This window comes from Podarcis erhardii (assembly GCF_964252035.2).
Source record: "Podarcis erhardii genome assembly, chromosome: 13".
Lineage (NCBI taxonomy): Eukaryota > Metazoa > Chordata > Lepidosauria > Squamata > Lacertidae > Podarcis > Podarcis erhardii.
In genome coordinates, this window is record NC_138502.1 from 25422961 (window position 1) to 25442835 (window position 19875).

Below are 19875 nucleotides of genomic sequence, written 5' to 3' on the forward strand. Positions count from 1 at the left end.
TTGGAAGTCTGAGAGATTTTTTATTCCCAGCTACAAAACTCATCAAAGTAGGAAAAAGACAGCTGGACTTGGTTCATTTGTTGATCTTCTCTTTCGTTGACCTCCTCAACGTTCAGAGTCAGGAACATCCAAACTGAAACTACAAACATCTCAGCAAGACCAGGTAGTTGGTTAGTCAGCTCCTTTGGACACAAACTGAAAAGAGAGCTAAATATACAGGAAGAGTCTCAGCATGTGGGTTAAGATAAAATCTCTTTGCCTTGACCTGCATATGAGACAAAACACATGAACCAGCAACCCCACATGACATGTCTGCTACTAGACTTTACTACCAATTTCTTCATCTCTGCTTGTCTGGAAGCATCCCTCAGTTCCACTGTGATCCATCCCCACCTGAACTTCCTCTCCTTGAATCAGCACAGAATCCATCTGTTGTCAGTGTCAGCATTGCTAGTGAGGGAACACCAACTCCTTTTATCTGAGCGTCCTGCTTTGGTGCAGCTGTCGTATGACTTGCCACGAAAGATGAAGGGGAAGACGCAGTCCAATTCTGAATGGAAAGAAAGAAAGAAAAAGCGGATTGAAGAGGATAACCTGAGAGATGGGCAAGTCTATCAATTTTGGTTACTCTCACTGTTTAAGTGCAAATTTCTCCTAATATAGTGGTACCTCGGGTTAAGTACTTAATTCATTCCGGAGGTCCGTACTTAACCTGAAACTGTTCTTAGCCTGAAGCACCACATTAGCTAATGGGGCCTCCTGCTGCTGCCGCACCGCCGGAGCACGATTTCTGTTCTCATCCTGAAGCAAAGTTCTTAACCTGAAGCACTCTTTCTGGGTTAGCGGAGTCTGTAACCTGAAGCGTATGTAACCTGAAGTGTATGTAACCCGAGATACCACTGTACAGTTCTACCTTGTTTGGAAACCAAGGCATGCCATTGAAAATCAAGCCATTGATTCTGAAGCCGTGCCGGACATTCGGCTTCCAAAGAACGTTCGCAAACCGGAACACTCACTTCCAGGTTTGTGGCATTCGGGAGACAAAATGTACGAGTGCCAAGGTGTTTGGCTTCCAAGGTATACACAATTTTGAAAAGTGTATCTTTCTCTTAAGATAACAGATTGGTTATTTTATTTTCACTAGTATATTTTTGTCATCCCTACTTAAGTTTCACACTTTTAGTCTACCATTTCCCATAATTTCTACCTATGATAACATTATTCAGTGATTTAAAAACCCCTTGTGTTTCAGATGAAAGTTAAGGCACAATCTTGTGCTCCAAAACCACCAGGAAATTGTAAGGCATGACAAATGCCTTAACTTCCATGCCAAGTAAGCAGTAAAGATTTTGTATGGTCTCAACTCATAGGCTCCATGCACCCAGACTTGGACCTGGTCTTTAGTCTGACCTACAAATAGAAACATAAATAACCCCCACCCCACCCTTGGCCTTTTATTTGCCCTCCCAATCTGCTCACGGTTGCAAAATCTCCATTTCAAGCCAGTTTGGTAGTCTGGAGTGGTGGCACACCAAGCTTTTCCTTCATGTTTATCCAGGGTGGTGCAGCTTTCATAAGGTTTCCCCTTATAGATAAAAGGGAAGACACAGCCTGTTTCTGAATAGAAAAGAAGGGGTGGGGAAGAGAGTTGTAGTAAGACCACAACTGCATCTCAGACTGAAAATTACTTTAAACAAGCACCATGCTCTCCAGGAATCCTGGGAACTGCAATTATGGGAACATGTTATATTGAGTTTTCTTAATTCCTTGCAGAATCCCCTCTCTTAGGTTGCTTCCAGGTGACCTGTTTCCTGAGCATTTATCCAGATTTGATTAAAGAAAGCTTACACAGACATTAGACTATGGCTGGTCTTTATTGAAGATTCATTCCAAATTGTTCACAGAGAGGTTAGACAAGTGTTCATCTTGATTTGCTTCTACGAAGTTTATGCAAAGGCTAACTTAGAGCTGGGCTTTGTTTGTGGAAAGGTTATACAACAATGAGCATTCATCCTGATTCACATTTTTCACTGCATTTCCCCATTACTTTCCTAACTGCAGAAATTCCAGGTTGGTCCTTTTTGGGGTTCTGGAATCACAGCCATTGCTGGAAAGTGTCTGGTGCCTCTTAGAAACTAGAGCTCCTGTCATTCCTTGGTGACACCATAACAATTAAACTAATTTTAAACCAGAAGCAATATTAAGTCACCAACAGATGGCAGCAAAAATCAAGAGAACAATGGCATTCGCATGGCAAATATCACTGTTTTCTTCTTCCGTGATCCTTAGAATAACTGGTTGTGTTCCTGTTAATGCTTGCCTTTTAAAAGGCTTAACCTTGAACTAAAACTCCCTCTTTGTTGATGCCTTTAATAGTGGCTCTCCAGATGTTGTTGGACTACAACTCCCATTATCCCTGAATATTTGGCCAAGCTGGCTCTGGATGATGGGTATTGTAGTCCTAACAACATAAAAAGGTAAAGGTAAAGGTACCCCTCCCCGTACGGGCCAGTCTTGCCAGACTCTAGGGTTGTGCGCTCATCTCACTCTATAGGCCAGGAGCCAGCGCTGTCCGCAGACACTTCCGGGTCACGTGGCCAGCATGACAAGCTGCATCTGGCGAGCCAGCGCAGCACATGGAAACGCTGTTTACCTTCCTGCTAGAAAGCAGTCCCTATTTATCTACTTGCACCCAGGGGTGCTTTCGAACTGCTAGGTTGGCAGGCGCTGGGACCGAGCAACGGGAGCGCACCCCGCCGCGGGGATTCAAACCTCCAACCTGATGATCGGCAAGTCCTATGCACTGAGGCTTTAACCCACAGCGCCACCCATGTCCCTCTCCTAACAACATATTGGGACCCAAAGTCGAAGAACACTGTCATAGGAGGAAATAGCTAGATTCCAGCCACCCTGCCTTTCTTCACAGCCACAAAATTTCTTCTTTCTCATGCATGTATTTTACTTTCACAGGCTTTGCTGCCCTATACAGAGTAGTCGCTCTTCAGTATTACATGGACATAAATGGTTTTTTTAATGACAGTGTCATAATAAGGTACTGAGCAAGCCAAATGAGGAAGCACTCGCTAATCCCAACCCTTCCTTAACACCGAAGGGGGGAGTATTTGCAGCAGATGTTCTACTTTAGAGGGCCATTCATAATTATGGATACAAGGTAGAACAAGGAATATTCTTCTTGTATAAACGGAAGATATAGTGGTGAGCAATTTGCCACATGTATAAATGTATGCGGTCCAGTTTGCTCATTATATTTTGTTGCAATAAGGTCACCACAAAGTGATTTTTGCACATGCACCTTTGGTGAAGAAAATGGGTGATGGGGTAGAGTTGGCACTTATATTGCCCTATCACACATTTAAACCTCCAGCACACACAAACAATGAAAACCTCATAGTCAAAATGTGAAAATAATGTGACCAAAGATGAGTGTGGTGACCAGATACATTGGGATTATGTCCCTCATCTAGATGTGATATAAGCAGATCAAGTATCATTAATGAGCTTATCTGCTAACAGATAAATGTTGATGCTCTCCTTTGGAAAGCTGTAGACTTTGATGATTCATCAGCAATTGCATTCCAAGAGAAAAGGGGGCATGAATTTCCATTTTAATTGCAGTAAAGAATGAGCCTCAGAGAAAAGGTATGTCTCTCCACTTTTCTCCTCTGCCTGTCTCTTACCTGTGATGGTGCAAAACATTGATTTCTTATCTGCATCATAGTTGGCAGTGGTGGCACACCACAGCTTCCCATCAGTCCGTCCATCTTCTGTGCAGCTGCTGTAATTCTTGCCATCAAATATGAATGGAAAGATGCATTTGGGAGGTTCCTTACTTATATCTGGTCCTGTTTCAAAGAGGAAGGGTGGGGAGAGGCTAATTTTCAGCTAATTATATACACGTTTATGATGCCTGTCCTCCAGGGCCAACTTTACCTGGGGGTGCAAGGGGTGCGGGGCACCCAGGCACTGAATTCTGGGGGGTGCCAACCAGTCCCTTGCAATCAGCAGCAGTGAAAAGAAACGGAGTGTAAGTCCCCGCCCGCCTCCACCATCGCTCTGTTACTCCATAGCATCAAATATTCCCGATGAGTCAGGAAACAAAAGCAGTTTTTTCCACTGCATTGTTGTTACAGGTGAATTTTGAGTTCACTCCCCCTAAACTAAATTTGGGGGCGCTGGGTGGATCTTCGCACCCCAGCAGCACATATGCTACAGACGGCCCTGCTATCTTCCTTTGTCTGCACTCTCCTCCATAATCCTCCACAGTTCCGTGCTTTTGCATGATCAGACAAAGAGGAACACCCTTCTCCTAAACCAACCCACACACTTTTGCTGTCCTCTTCCTACCTGTGACATTGCAGTACATCCATTTCTCATCTATGTCATAGTTGCTGGTGGTGGCGCACCAGTATTTCCCATCACTCATGCCCTCTGTAGTACATGTGCTGTAGGAGTTGCCCTTGTAGATGAAAGGGAAGGTGCAAGATGGACTCTCTACCTTCAGATCTGGACCTAGGTTTTAAAATTAGGAATAAGGTAGATGGAGAGATATGTGGGCAATCCATATCATAACTGATGCCACAGAGAGAGGATATGATATCAGCCAATCCATATGCCCATACACAACACCCAAGAAGCTAAATTTTGCTGCATATTAGGGCCCCAAAAACTATTTTGGTCCCCTAATATTTAATTTAATTGAATTATATTTATTTATATTTAATTCCCCCATGACTATTTTTTGCTAGATAACAGTGCTTTACGAGGTATTTTTAACGTTTTTTTTAAAGACTTCTTGGTTTACAAAAGTATGTGCAATGTCTCTTTTTCAAGTTACATTTTCTACATATCAGTTTCATTTGTTGAGACATTAGTGTTACATTAGGAAGAAAAAGGGGGAAGAGGTGGAGAGGGCCAGGGTGAGTGGGGGTAGAGTCGGGTAGCAATGTTTCTATTTTACTTAATGTATGTGTGGGGTATTATGTCAGCAAACCCTGACGACCTTCGAAAACCTCCTCCTAACAACAAAGGGACATGGCAAATGGATAGTATCCGCAATATACAAAATACTACTCCAAAATCCCACAATCCCCCTAGACGTAATCAAAAAACAATGGGAGGACGACATACGTTATGATATTAACCCCACTCAGTGGACCAGAATGTGGTTTAAACCTCCCTTTGAATCCATATCAACGAAAAGGAAAAAACTCACTCTGAAACTCACTTACCAGTGGTACCAAACACCAAGGAAACTAGCACAAATACACCCAGGAACCTCACCACAATGCTGGAGAAGATGCACCTCCACAGGCACATACCTCCACGTGTGGTAGGAATGCCCCAAAATCCAATTATTCCGGACAAGAGCCATACGAGAAATATGCAAAATAACTAAGCAAGTATTAGAAGTGCTTTGGTAGATAGAGAATCCCCACAAGTCAGAAGTTGAGGTCTCTGAATAAATATGACATGCTGAGGGAACAACTCGACACACATATATGGCTGTCTTTTAACATTGGAGTCACTCATTTTTTTGTATCAGATCAATGCAGTTCAGTTTTTGTGTTATTGATTTTTTGTAAACTAAAGCCCTCTTCATGTTTTCTCCACATGATGTAGTTTCCTACAGGTATAATGTAAAGTGAGGCCATGCCCCCAATATCATACCTCTTGCTCGTTCTTCCCCCTCAACACCCACATGTTAAATATGTATGTCTAGAAAGAATTGTAGTTGTTGTTCCCAAGTAGCTGGTCCACACAAATTGTATGGGGCAGCTATAAATAAGCAAGACTGTGGACCAGATGTGGTTCTTCAAGCCTCTCTGTCTGATCCTTGAAACTTTCCCCAGGTCACACCTTCTTTCACCCAAGCCATACTCCTTGAGTATTTTTACCAAGCTAGAATGTGTACTTGAACTCTGATAATGCCTCTCACTTGACTATCTAAAGGATAGAAAAGGATACGTGAACATGTGAAATGGAAATCACTAATCTGCATTCATTCTGTGCCCCTCTGAATCTCCCTGCTAGAAGCTGGTCTCTATTTTCTTTTCCTAGCTTTAGACTTCCTCAGGCCCTTACCTGAGTCCTCCTCACAGAACATCCATTTCTTGTCGACATCATAGTTGCTGGTGGTGGAACACCACAGCTTCCCATCATTCCGCCCACTTGCAGTGCAATTCATATACAACTTGCCCTCAAAGATGAATGGAAAGGCACATTTGGGAGCTTCCTTGCTTATATCTGGTCCTGTTTCAAGAAGGAAGGGGGGGGGAGAATGTTGTAGTTTTAGGCTAATTATATACACTTCTATGATGTCTGTCCTTCTTTGTCTGCAGAGTACTCTCCTCTTTAATCCTCCAGTGCTGCTTGCTTTTTCTTGATCTGACAAAGAGGAACACCCTTCTCCTAAACCAACACAAATACTTTTTGCTGTTCTCTTCCTACCTGTGACATTGCAGTACACCCATTTCTTATCCACATCATAGTTGCTCGTGGTGCCACACCAGAGTTTCCCATCACTCATGCCTTCTGAAGTGCATGTGCTGTAGGATTGGCCCTTGTAGATGAAAGGGAAGACACAAGTTGGACTCTCTACCTCTGGATCTGGCCCTGGATGTTAACATAAAAAGAAGCGGGTTCAAACATTTGTGGAGCACCCAAGAAAATATCTCGTGTCAGATTACAGATAGAGAAGATATAACATCCACAGACACTAAGAGCTGCAAGCAGCATCCAGGAAAAAATGAAATGTTGCTTCTGATGTACCACTAGGGATGTAAGAAGGTATTATTTTCCAGCCTGCCCTGTATTCATTGCATGCAGCACTGTTTCCATTCTGCTTCAGTTCATCTTCCACCAAAAACTACATTATGTTATTGTTCAATGTGGCAAAATTGTGTAATTTACATAAGTTTTATAATTAATGACGCTGATTATGTTGTCATTATGTTATCCCACTCCATTCATTTCAATGCAAATAGAGGAAACTATCATAAAGTATCATTTGCAGTCTCAAAGCAGAAACAATAACAAATACTGATTTTTTTCACTGGATTTTTTTTCATGGGATGAATAAAAGAACATTGGTGATTTCCACTCCCATTTCCATTTTTACTGAAATTCTCTAACATCCCTAGGTGCTGCCCAAATATTTATCTCCTTCCCTTACTCCCATTACTGCTTTGGCACCTGGTGACAGGAACTCATTAAAGGAATGCAGTGGGATCAGAGTGGAAGACCTGGAGCCCATTGTGATGACATGCAAACATAACAATTTATCCCAAGAGTTGCCAACACATTTAACCACCTTTTAGCAATGGCAATCACTAATCTGCAGTCATTCTGTGCCCCTCTGAATCTCACTGCTGAAGGTTTGTCTCTGTTTTCTTCAAGTTTTTTACTTCCTTGGGGCCTTACCTGAGTCCTCCTCACAGAACTTCCATTTCTTGTCGACATCATAGTTGCTGGTGGTGGAACACCACAACCTCCCATCATTCCGCCCACTTGCAGTGCAGTGGACGTACAATTTGCCCTCAAAGATGAATGGAAAGGTGCAAGGTGGACTTTCTACACTCTTGTCAGGTCCTGTCATTAAACAAATAGATGATATGTTCTTAAAGTTAGAAATGTTCTCTTAGACGTCTTAACTTATTTTCTTGTTCTGAGATACAAGTCCTATATACAGTGGTACCTCGGGTTACATCTGCTTCAGGTTGCAGACTCTGCTAACCCAGAAATAGTACCTCAGGTTAAGAACTTTGCTTCAGGATGAGAACAGAAATCGTGCTCCAGCGGTGCAGCAGCAGCAGGAGGCCCCATTAGCTAAAGTGGTGCTTCAGGTTAAGAACAGTTTCAGGTTAAGAACAGACCTCCGGAACGAATTAAGTACTTAACCCAAGGTACCACTGTATTTTAAAGCTCAAATGAAGGACAGAAAGTCTGTCTGTCTAGTGATGGTGTCTGTCTGGTGGGGTACTGCTCCTGTCCACTTGCCAGAACCAGGGTGAGCTAGGGCAGCACAGCAGTGAGGGTGCAGAAAGCATTGGGTTAGCAGAAGCCAATGCAGACACACATAGAGTAGGGTCCACTACCCTTGTCATAGGTGCCAACTCCCTGGGGCCCTGGGTGCCCAAGCACCCACAAAATTACCCATGAAGGGGCCAGACACCCACAAATTTCACTGACAGGGCCATGCAAGCTGCATGGCACCATGGCCTCAGGTACCCACAGTTGCAGGGCCAAGCTGACACTCCTGACCCTTGCCAAACCTTGCTACCCTGCTGCTCCACCCCACCCCACTTCCAGCAAGCGACAGCACTGCCATAGCCAGGAAAGGAACACCCCACTGCGTGTACCATATATGAATTATTTTTAAAATCCATACAATACAATGCAAATTACAAACCAGAACAGTTCAATATCTGTTTAAGGGTGTTAGTGTAATTCAGATAGAAATGAAAAGGTTTAAAGATCCGTTTGAAAGTTAACAAAGATGGGGCAGTAAGTATCCCCTTCAGAACAGTTAAAAGAAATTATGGGGTCATCAATGATTAAGCCCCTGTTTCTAGTGCCTACCAGCCGAATGGGCCTTGACAGCGAGCCTTTGAGCAAGCTCCTTGAGGCTTATCTTAAGAAATGGGTAGGTTCCTATAAGCACAGGTGGTCCTTCAAATAATCTGGTTGAAATTATTTAGGGGCTTTAAAGATCAATGCCACAATTTAAAAAAAATTCCCAAAACAAATAGACAACCAATATAACTGCAACAGTGTCTGTACAATATGTTCTGAATGCCTCCCCCCACTCCTATAATTTCTCTCAATGTTCAAAAATCCATGGAGAATTTATCACGTGTGAAATAGAAGGGTCAGCTGCCCTTTGGATGGAAGAATTCCCCACCCCTGTCCTAAATGAACACAAACTACATATGTCCTACTCCTCTTACCTGTGTCATTACAGTACATCCACTTCTTATCTAAATCATAGTTGCTAGTGGTAGCACACCAGCATTTCCCATTGCTCATGCCGTCAGTAGTACATGCATTGTAGGGCTTGCCATTATAAATGAATGGAAATACACAGGAAGGACCCTCTCCATTTGAGTCTGGCCCTGAATTTAAAAAGAAAAAGAAAATGGGTGCAAGCAGGCCTTTTTTAAGCTGGAACGCACCGTAACCCAGTTCCAGCACCTCTCAGGTGGGTACCATTGCCATTATAAGAAAACAAGGGGGGCTTCCGTGTGAGTTCCAGCACCTCTTTTTCTAGAAAAATAGCACTTGGGGCAAGGATTTGTGGACCTCTCAAAGCAGTAGCAGTTATTGTCTTAGGTTACCGTACTTAGAGGAAGATTTTCTATCAGCACACAACTTTCACACTTTCACTCCAGAGTGGAATACATACAATCTGAGATGTACTCGCCTCTGTTCTAAGCAAGAAACAGGACAGTGATTTGTTTGATGGTCATCCGTGATGAGCTGAGGCTCTGACATCCATGAGCAGAGAAAAAAGTACCTCTAGGCCCTATCATAAGAGGGGACTGGGAAAACACAGAGTTTTTTTAAAAAATGAAATCAGATAGGGCTGAAATGACATTAAAGTAGGCTTGCAGTGAAACTCCCTATAAAAACATTCCATAGTCAGTGTGTCACCCCAATGTGTTACCACTGTGAAGGCCCCAACCCTTACCTCTGGTGGCAACTCCTCCCGAATTAACCTATATTGTGCTGCTTTTCTTGTTATTATTCTTGTATAAACTTGCTTTATGTGTTTTTATCATTGTATGGTTGTATTGTTGCAACCTGCCCCACGACCTTATGGTGAAGGGGAAGGTAAGAAATGTTATAAATATATCCTTGCCCACCACCATATTATCCTCAGACGTGCTATGCTTGCTGCATTCCCAAAGCTCTTTACGCTCCTCTCATTATGGGGTGGGATTCAGATATGCCCTAATCCAGACAACTGCCCCGTTCCTGTAAGAAACATAAAGTGTTATCTCCATTCAGTAACCTCTGGATTATTTGTAGATAGGAAGAAAATCAAAATGCATCAGGTCACTGACAAAATACATTGGGTTAAAAAAAAATTAGAGGAGGGTAGAGCAGGTAGGATTGGGGCTGAAAAGCTGCTACTCTTCCAGCTAGCAAGGATAAAGATTACCGTATTTTTCGCCCCATAGGACACACCGGCCCATAGGACGCACCTAGTTTTTTGGGGGGGGAATAAAGGGGGGGGAAATTATTTTTCACCCCAGGCGTGGGGCTGGGGCGGGGGATGCCCGAGCTTCCCCCAACCCCAGCCCCCAGAACAGGCTGCTATCTGCGCTGCGCTCCCCGGGCTTCGGGCTGCAGGCTGCTATCCTCAAGCCTTCGGAGCGTGGTGAGCACTCCCACCGCACATCAAAGGCTTGCGGGTAGCTTCCTGAAGCCTGGAGAGCGAGAGGGGTTGGTGCGCACCGACCCCTCTCACTCTCCAGGCTTCAGCAAAAGCCTGCATTCGCCCCATAGGATGCACACACATTTCCCCTTCATTTTTGGAGGGGAAAAAGTGCGTCCTATAGGGTGAAAAATACGGTATATTCTGAAGTTAGATGTAGCCTATCTAGTGAGACTATCATCCACTGAACAGCTTGTGTGCTGTCATGCTATTGCTTCCTTTAAAACACTGTAATTTTAATGAAATCCTAGCATTTCACTAAACAAGAGGAAACCAGTGGGTTCAGAGCTCCTGAGGAAGTAGCTTGGCCCACACCAGTGTGACCATCTGGTACCAATGGGAATGATGAACCTTCACTTCCTCTGTTTTCTCTGAGCTTACCTGAGTCCTGGCAGAACTTCCATTTCTTGTCAGCTTCATAGTTGCTTGTGGTGGCACACCAGAGACTCCCATCACTCCGCCCATCTGCAGTGCAGCTGAGGTAAAACTTGCCCTTGAAGATGAATGGGAAGACACAAGGCGGGCTTTCCACACTCTCATCAGGCCCTGGTTTTTGAACAGATAGAAGGAAGAAATGTTCTTAAAGAATGGAACACTTTCGCACATACCTTCATTATTCTATTTGCTTGTTCTCCAAGACTTGCTAATTCCATCTCATTTTCCCAATCAGCTTAACCAATGGGGAGGGATGATGGGAAGTTGAAGAAGACTGGGGTAGACATGGAGGAGAAGCAGTTTATTATGCAGTTCTCACATTGTATGGGCAATCTATCCAGAAAATAAATTGTATCGAGGAGTTAGTGATCTAACATGGTTGCCTTTCCTGCCTCCGTTCCTTCCCCTTCTTATCTCTTGTTAGCTCTTTGATGGCTGAGAAGTGGGATCATGGCCCCCAGCTCGGCTCCTCCCCCCACCCTGGCGTGGGCAGAGTAATGCTTTTATGCCAGGGTGGCATCACAATCACCCCAGACCTATTGGCCAATCATTTTTGAGCAGGGAGATTGTGAGGAGTTTAAAAGCAGCAGCGCGATGTGGCTATGCACCTGATTCACACTGCCAAACACCCACACACCCGCCCTGTAATTATGTGTTCTCTGGCCTTGCTTTGGAGGTTGGTTGGTCACCTGTCTTGGGACAGGGGCCAGGTAGGAATTTTTCCATTTGGCAAATTGGCATGGGCCACTTGGTTTTCTCCTACCTCTTAGCAATCGTCACAACTTTGTAAGGTTTGGCGTTTAGGCATTGGCTCATTGAATTGTGGGGGAGGGGAGGTCAGCCATCACCTGCCCCTCCATTGACCAAGGGTATTCCATTAAAGGAAGCCAGGGCCTGGTTCCTGTCCGAAGTCCGCTTGAGGGGCTAGGGCCATGCCAGGCCTCTGGGAACACCAAGGAAAGCTATAGGCGGGTTCCCCCGATGTGGCTTCCTATTGGGGTGGTTTACCCTTATTGACTACCTGCAAAGCGGGCAGGAGTCCGATATAGTCTATGCCAACACCGCTCACATTTCTGTAATTCAATAAAGTTGTGGCCTAAAATTTTGCCAGTAACCTTAAACTAAATATTCTGTGATAGTGATAGTGTTGGGTACCTTCACCTTCTTTGGTGTTAGACATTGTTTGGAGAACATGAGGTATTGGGAGAGGTGGCTAATGAATAATCTGCATGTAGCCAGTCGAGCAAGCCACACAGGCTAACGGGCTAGCTATCTATTATTCAGATGGTGTTGAGCAGAGTCTAAGAAGCTCATGCATGGACTGATGGCCACAGGGCCGTGCAAACTAAGGCTACCTGGGGGAGTCACTTTGCCACTTCTTGAGGGCTTCCAAGTGTCACATTGAGGTTACTTGCTTGGTATGTACAGTGGTACCTCAGTCTCCGAACAGCCCTGTTAACAAACAATTCAGGATATGAACTCTGCAAAACTGGAAGTAGGTGTTCCGGTTAGTGAACTTTGCCTCAGAAGCCGAACGGAAGCCGAATGGTGGAAGGGCACCGGCGGTGGGAGGCCTCAGTAGGGAAAGCATGCCTTGGTTTAAGAATGCTTTGGTTTAAGAACAGACTTCCGGAATGGATTAAGTTCGTAAACCAAGGTACCACTGTATATATTGCTTGCTGTTTAGAATAAAATCTTTAATCTTTGCACTCACTTGTGTTTTGTATTACTTCTGGATCTCATTTAAAAGAACCACCTTGCATTTGGCAAGACATAAATTTATAATGTCCCTTTTCTATCTAAATCTAGAAGCTCCAAGTGAATAGAAATGTTATAATGCATGTAATGAACAATGAAGCAAACATTGTTTGAAATTACAAAAATGAAAAGAAAATAAAGCAACGCATTGCACTAATCAAACTACAACATCACATAAATGTCACATGATAATGCCTAACTATATCACCAAAAGGACACAAAAATGCAAATGACTGCCAAAACTACGTGACACAGCCAGCGCTAGCCCACCCAAAAGCCAGTGATAGCAGAACTTGGCTACTCCAGAAAGGAAAAAGGCTCGTAGCTCAGTGGTAGGCCAACTGCTTTGCATGCAGATGACTCCAGAATGAACCTCTAGCAACCGCAAGCAAGGTTGCCTGCCTGAAACCCTGAAGAGCTGCTGCCAAGTGATGTAGAAAACACTGAGCTAGTATTTCAAATGGTCTTACTCAATATATGTAGAAGCTTCCTATGTTGTGTTGTTCTCCTCCTGTGACATTACAGAACATCCATCAGTTTTAGGCTAATTCTATACACCTCTATGACGTCTGTCCTTCTTTGTCTCCAGAGTGCTCTCTTCCTTAAACCTCTGCAGTTCCTTGCTTTTGCATGATCAGACATAGAGGAACACCCTTCTCCTAGACCAGGCATGGCCAAACTTGGCCCTCTAGCTGTTTTGGGACTACAGTTCCCATCATCCCTGACCACTGGTGCTGTTACCGCTGGAGTTGTAGTCTCAAAACAACTGGAGGGTGAAGTTTGGCCATGCCTGTCCTAAACCAACACAAATACTTTTTGCTGTTCTCTTCCTACCTGTGACATTGCAGTACACCCATTTCTTATCCACATCATAGTTGCTTGTGGTGCCACACCAGAGTTTCCCATCACTCATGCCTTCTGAAGTACATGTGCTGTAGGATTGGCCCTTGTAGATGAAAGGGAAGACACACGTTGGACTCTCTACTTCTGGATCTGGCCCTGGATGTTAACATAAAAAGAAGTGGGTTCAAACATTTGTGTAGCACCCAAGAAAATATCTCGTGTCAGATTACAGATAGAGAAGATATAACATCCACAGACACCAAGAGCTACAAGCAGCATCCAGGAAAACGTGGAATGTTGCTTCTTAAGTACCACTAGGGACGCAAGAAGGTATTATTTTCCCAACCTGCCCTGTATTCATTGCATGCAGCACAGTTTCCATTCTGCTTCAGTTCATCTTCCACCCAAAACTACATTATGTTATTGTTCACTGTGGCAAAATTGTGTAATTTACATATATTATATAATGGATGACACAGATTATGTTGTATTTACATTATCCCTTTCTGTCAGGGAACTGCCATCGGAGCTCAGGGTGGTGGAGAGGCTCTCAGATGCTGGGAGACCCTCGGATGCTGAGGAGGGAACCAGCCGGGGAAGAGGGAGGGCTTCCGCTGAAGAAGGAGGGGAGGAGGAGACAGCGTCGGAGGTAAGGCTCAGAGACGCTTCCAGCGAGACCAGCGGTGAGAGCTCAGGACCTCCCCTTGGAACGCCCACTCTGCGCAGAAAGCTGTCGCGCAGGGAATCAAGGAGGAGACTTTCTGTCAAAGAACTTTTATGTTGGAAGAAGTTCAGGAAACGCCCACTGACAGATTCTGCCAGTGATTAAGGCAGCCACGAACTTATGGCTGTCCGGTTAGGGAGAGTTTGAAACCAACTACGCAACTGGGAGCGTTTTGGCGCTTACGCACAAGCAACCCCTTATCCCATTACACTTTCCATTCATTTCAATGCAAATGGAGAGAACTGTCATAAATTATCATTTGCAGTCTACATATGTCCTTCTCCTCTTACCTGTGTCATTACAGTACATCCACTTCTTATCTAAATCATAGTTGCTAGTGGTAGCACACCAGCATTTCCCATCACTCATGCCGTCAGTGGTACATGCACTGTAGGGCTTGCCATTATAAATGAATGGAAATACACAGGAAGGACCCTCTCCATTTGAGTCTGGCCCTGAATTTGAAAGGAAAAAGAAGATGGGTGTAAGCAGGGCTTTTTCAGCTGGAACTCACCGTAACTCAGTTCCAGCACCTCTCAGGTGGGTACCATTGCCATTATAAGAAAACAAGGGGGGCTTCCTGGTGAGTTCCAGCACCTCTTTTTCTAGAAAAATAGCACTTGGGGCAAGGATTTGTGGACCTCTCAAAGCAGTAGTAGTTATCATCTTAGGTTACCTATAGGGAAGATTTTCTGTCAGCACACAACATACACGTTTTCACTCCAGAGTGGAATACATACAATCTGAGATGTACCCACCTCTGTTCTAAGCAAGGAACAGGACAATTATTTGTTTGATGGTCATCCATGATGAACTGAGGCTCTTACATCCATGAGCAGAGAAAAAAGTTGCTCTAGGGCATTTCCTTTCAGCTTCATAGTTGCTTGTGGTGGCACACCAGAGTCTCCCATCACTCCACCCATCTGCAGGAGAACACCCTTCTCCTAAACCAACACAAACACTTTTTGCTGTTCTCTTCCTACCTGTGACATTGCAGTACACCCATTTCTTATCCACATCATAGTTGCTTGTGGTGCCACACCAGAGTTTCCCATCACTCATGCCTTCTGAAGTGCATGTGCTGTAAGATAGGCCCTTGTAAATGAAGGGGAAAACACACGTTGGACTCTCTGCCTTTGAATCTGGCCCTGGATGTTAATATAAAAAGAAGTGATTTAAACATTTGCGGAGCACCCAAGAAAATAGCTTGTGTCAGATTATAGACAGAGAATATAAAATATCTACAGACACCCAGAGCTGCAAGCAGCATCCAGGAAAATGTGGAATGTTGCTTCGCAAGCAACAAAGAGGAACACCCTTCTCCTAAACCAACCCAAACACTTTTGCTGTCCTCTTCCTACCTGTGACATTGCAGTACATCCATTTCTCATCCGTGTCATAGTTGCTGGTGGTGGCGCACCAGTGTTTCCCATCACTCATGCCCTCTGTAGTACATGTGCTGTAGGAGTTGCCCTTGTAGATGAAAGGGAAGGTGCAAGATGGACTCTCTACCTTCACATCTGGACCTAGGTTTTAAAATTAGAAATAAGGTGGATGGAAGGATATGTGGGCATTCCATATCATAACTGATGCCACAGAGAGAGGAAATGATATCAGCCAATTTAGTATACTAAAAACCTCTTCATGTTTTCTCCACATGATGTAGTCTTCTACAGGTATAATGAAAAGTGAGGCCATGCCCCCAATATCATACCTCCTGCTCGTTCTTCCACCTCAACACCCACATGGATGTCTAGAAAGAGTTGTAGTTGTTGTTCCCAGGTAGGTGCTCCACACAATTGTATGGGGCAGCTATACATAAGCAAGACTGTGGGCCAGATGTGGTCCTCCAAACCTCTCTGTCTGACCCTTGAAACTTTCTCCAGGTCACACCCTTTCACCCAAGGCACACCCCTTGAGTATTTTTGCCAAGCTGGAATATGTACTTCATCTCTGATAATGCCTCTCACTTGGCTGGATGGAGGATAGAGAAGGATACATGAACATGTGCAAAAACTAGCCTATCTTACAATAGAGAAAATTTACCTTCATTGCTCCACCCACTTTTGCTTCTGGTTTCATTCACCACTGGAAGGTTGCCCAGAAAGTAACAAGGCACTCTGTCTGAAAAGGATTCTCCATCCCTGACAAGAGGGTGGTCCAGAAAAGGCAGAGCCTCAGCGATATGGCCAGCAGCACAACCTGATCTACCTATAGGAGCCCTTCATACATGTTGTTGTTTTTAATGTGACTTATGAATTTACAAAATAAAATAAATAGATATGGCCTCTGCTTGGCTTGTTTCTTCCTTCTGCCTTTAGCTTCTCTTACCTGGCTCTTCCGGACATAACTTCAGCTTCTTGTCTGTATCATAGTCGCCTGTGGTGGCACACCATGGCTTCTTATCTCTCCGCCCATCTGTGGTGCAGCTGTAGTAAAACTGTCTCTTAAAGATGAATGGGAAGATGCAAGGTGGACTTTCCGCAACCTCGTCAGGGCCTGATTTTTTTACCATGCAAAATAAATATACAGTTTGTCAGGGAGGGATTGGAGTTAATCAGAGATATCCTTGTGCTAGAGAAACCATCAACCTCAACTTTCCATCCCTCTCTGAATCAGGACAATATATTTCAAGATATATAAAAGCAGTCCTTTTCACATAAGGAAAATAAAGAAGAGCCCTGTTGGATCAGGCCAAAAGCCCAACAAGATCCTGTTTAAACAGTGGCCTGGTATTCAGGGGTGTGGCAGGGTGGGTGGAGAACGAATTAACTTTGGTGAGCACAACACACTGGTTACCCCAGGCATATGAACTGCCTCTGACAGTAGTTGTATTGCTAGGAATGGTTGGACAAAAGAAGAAAAATCATTCTAATTGGCCTGTTTGGATTTCCGTACATTCATGGCCACATATTATGGCCATATTAGAGCCTCACCTCTCACATCTCATATGTGAAAAAGGAAGTGAATGGCAGAAATTGGAAGAATTCAGTATTTCTCACCTATCCACCACTTTTCTTGTTGAAATTGGGTGTGCCCTTTCTACAGGATTGAAGTAGTTATATGTTTGAGCACAGGGGGACTCTGCCATAAACATCCAGTTTGGCTTGCACTTTTGGAAAAAGGATTCTGTGGGATGTGCCGCCTTCTTACAAGCATTCACAGGAAGCTGCCTCCATCTTGCTCTGTATTGTGTAATCTACCTTGTATCCCATCTCTCACCACTAAACTTCTTCCTGCCCCTCCCATCCTTCCTACCTGAAGGCTCGCAGTATGTCCATTGCAGGTCCGCATTATAGTCTGCTGTGAGAGAGCACCAGGGCTTCTTCTGGGACATTCCATGTGTTGTGCAGGACTCATAGAGCTTGCCGTTGTACATGAAAGGAAAGGCACAAAGGTCCTTGGGCTCAGCAGCTGCATCTGAGCAGGAATGGGGAGGCAAAGTTCACAAGACCAAAAGAGAAGATCATTATGGATGCTTGTAGTCCCGTATCCCAGCATGGATTGCACTGTGCGCATCATGAATTTTCTGCCACGGAATCAAACAATGATTTGATGTGCTGTTAGAAACCTTCCTATAGATTGGGGCATTGAGTTGTGGGCATTGTCAAAGGGAAAGGGTTGTCAAGGTGAAAGGCAAGCTACAAACAAAGTCATGTACAGGTCAGAATTTGATAGCCGTCATGATACTGTTCCTGAGTTGGATGTAGAAACTACGAGGGCATTTGAGTCAGCTGCAGGCTGTGGCACAGATTAGAACCTTTCTGCCCATTTGCTTCCTTGGTGGCTCTGCAGGGTGATAGTAAAGATTCACCTTGTAATTAATGCATACGAGGGTATAGAGAAGCCACTGTGTAAGTCAAACCCTTTGCCAGTTTCAATACCTGTGTTGTCTGGCTATATGCCCCAGTGCTTGGATGCTGATTGTCTGTTCACACATGCGTAAAAATAACTTTTTGTGTAGTTGGGTGCAGAAGAAGTGATGTACTTATTCTCTTCTCACTCAGTTATATTATTATTATTATTATTATTATTATTATTATTATTATTATTATTATTGAATATATGCCCTACCCTTCCTCCAAAAGACTAGTGTACCTTTCATACCCATTTGGGTTCCTTCCACCAAACCCAACACAAACATATATGCTGCTTTCCTCCTACCTGTGGCAGTACAGTACACCCATTTCTTATCAACGTCATAATTACTGCTGTTTGCACACCACAGTTTCCCATCACTCATGCCTTCACTAGTGCATGTGCTGTAGGACTTGCCCTTGTAGATGAAGGGGAAGACACATAATGGGTTTTCTGAAGCTGGAGCTGGCCCTGGATTTTAAAATAAAAAGAAGGCAAATGTGAAGATTTGTAGACCACCTAGAGTAGGAACATGTGAAACTCTGTTGTGCTGAATTGGACCAAGGGGTGGAAGAGAAATTTAGTTTTGCTTGCATTTTAATAAGTAATCTGCACTTCTCAAAACAATACGAGAACCGAAACAAATCTATCTTTCAAAATTCGCACTTCCCTGAATTTTGTAATACCAATGTGTATATCAAACCAAATATATTAGTGAAAATTGCATCCAAGCATGCATTAAATTATGTGGAATTGCTTTCAAAAAAATATCCTATTTACTAAAAAATTGCTTCAAAAGATAAATTTGGTCAAAATGCTGGTGAATTTTCATGAATATATCTCAAATTCACAGTGACAACAGTGTTAAGAATTATTTAAAATATAGGTCAGTTAAGATAAATAAAAAACACCAGTATAAACTACAACACAGCTAAATGGGGTTCTACCTTCTTAATTAGCTCCTTAAGAAAATGGGGTGAAACGAAAATGGAATGTTAAAAGAACCATTTTTCATGCTGAGAGTCCTCCCCTCCATATTTTTGGCATTCTCCAGGTGCCATTTTCTTTCTCCTAGAGTGCCCCTGGAGCATCAAAAGCAATGTCTTCAACCATAAAAACAGTGTCATGCAAAAATTCCTAGCCTAGGCGAAGTCTTCCTAGGGCTAAATTAGGTATGAAGTAGTACTTCAACACAAGACTCCTACAGTCACATAGAAGGGAGAGGTGAGGGGGGTGACTGACAGAAAGGACGCACAGTTTAGAGCACACAGCCCTCCCCATAACTTCTCTCCCTGAGTGTTTCTCTCCTCCACTGCACTTTGATGCTGTAATTGTCCTCAGCTGGCGGATGGGGGAAGCTTGCAGAAAGAGGTTGAGGGAACTAAGAGGTAGGTTTGAGTGGTGAGGTTCAGAAACTCTGATCCTGCCCACCCCTTTTGGAAATCTCCCCTTTCTATATGATTGGAGCAGTCCTGTGGTGAAACTGACCTAACTGTTGTCATCACCTCTAGATGGATCACAGAAAAGTATTCCTGGTGGGATCCTGCCTCTTCCCTACCAAGCTTACAGCTTTCAAAAGAATGTAAGGAAAGCCTGCTGGATCACACCAACGGCCCATCTGGTTGAGCATCCTTTTTTCCCAGTGGCCAACCAGATGCCCGTGGGAAACCCACAACCCAGACCCAAGTCCAACAGCACTTTCCCCTCCTATGGCTTCCAGCAAGTGGGATTCAGAAGCAGTACTGCCTCCACCCATAGAGAAAGAGAGTAGCCATCATGGTTAGTAGTCATTTCTCTTACC

At 43.9% G+C, this 19875-nt stretch overlaps 1 protein-coding gene across 2 annotated transcripts; it reads right to left on the reverse strand.

Moving 5' to 3' along the window:
- On the reverse strand, nt 1-15068 carry LOC309327458 (uncharacterized protein). 2 transcript variants are annotated; one of them, XM_081836749.1, is made up of 12 exons: nt 14507-15068; nt 13484-13648; nt 10838-11002; nt 8967-9131; nt 7441-7608; nt 6469-6633; nt 6103-6270; nt 4366-4530; nt 3699-3863; nt 1480-1617; nt 394-550; nt 1-207 (listed from the first exon to the last, which is right to left on the reverse strand). In XM_081836749.1, exons 1-11 carry the CDS (start codon nt 14583-14585, stop codon nt 414-416), a joined length of 1680 nt encoding a protein of 559 aa, XP_081692875.1. In that variant the 5' UTR covers nt 14586-15068; the 3' UTR covers nt 1-207; nt 394-413. The 2 variants fall into 2 exon arrangements, with proteins under 2 accessions (XP_081692875.1, XP_081692876.1); XM_081836750.1 differs by lacking the exon at nt 7441-7608 and having other exon boundaries at nt 1-550; nt 14507-15066.
- Nucleotides 15069-19875: the final 4807 nt, after the last annotated feature.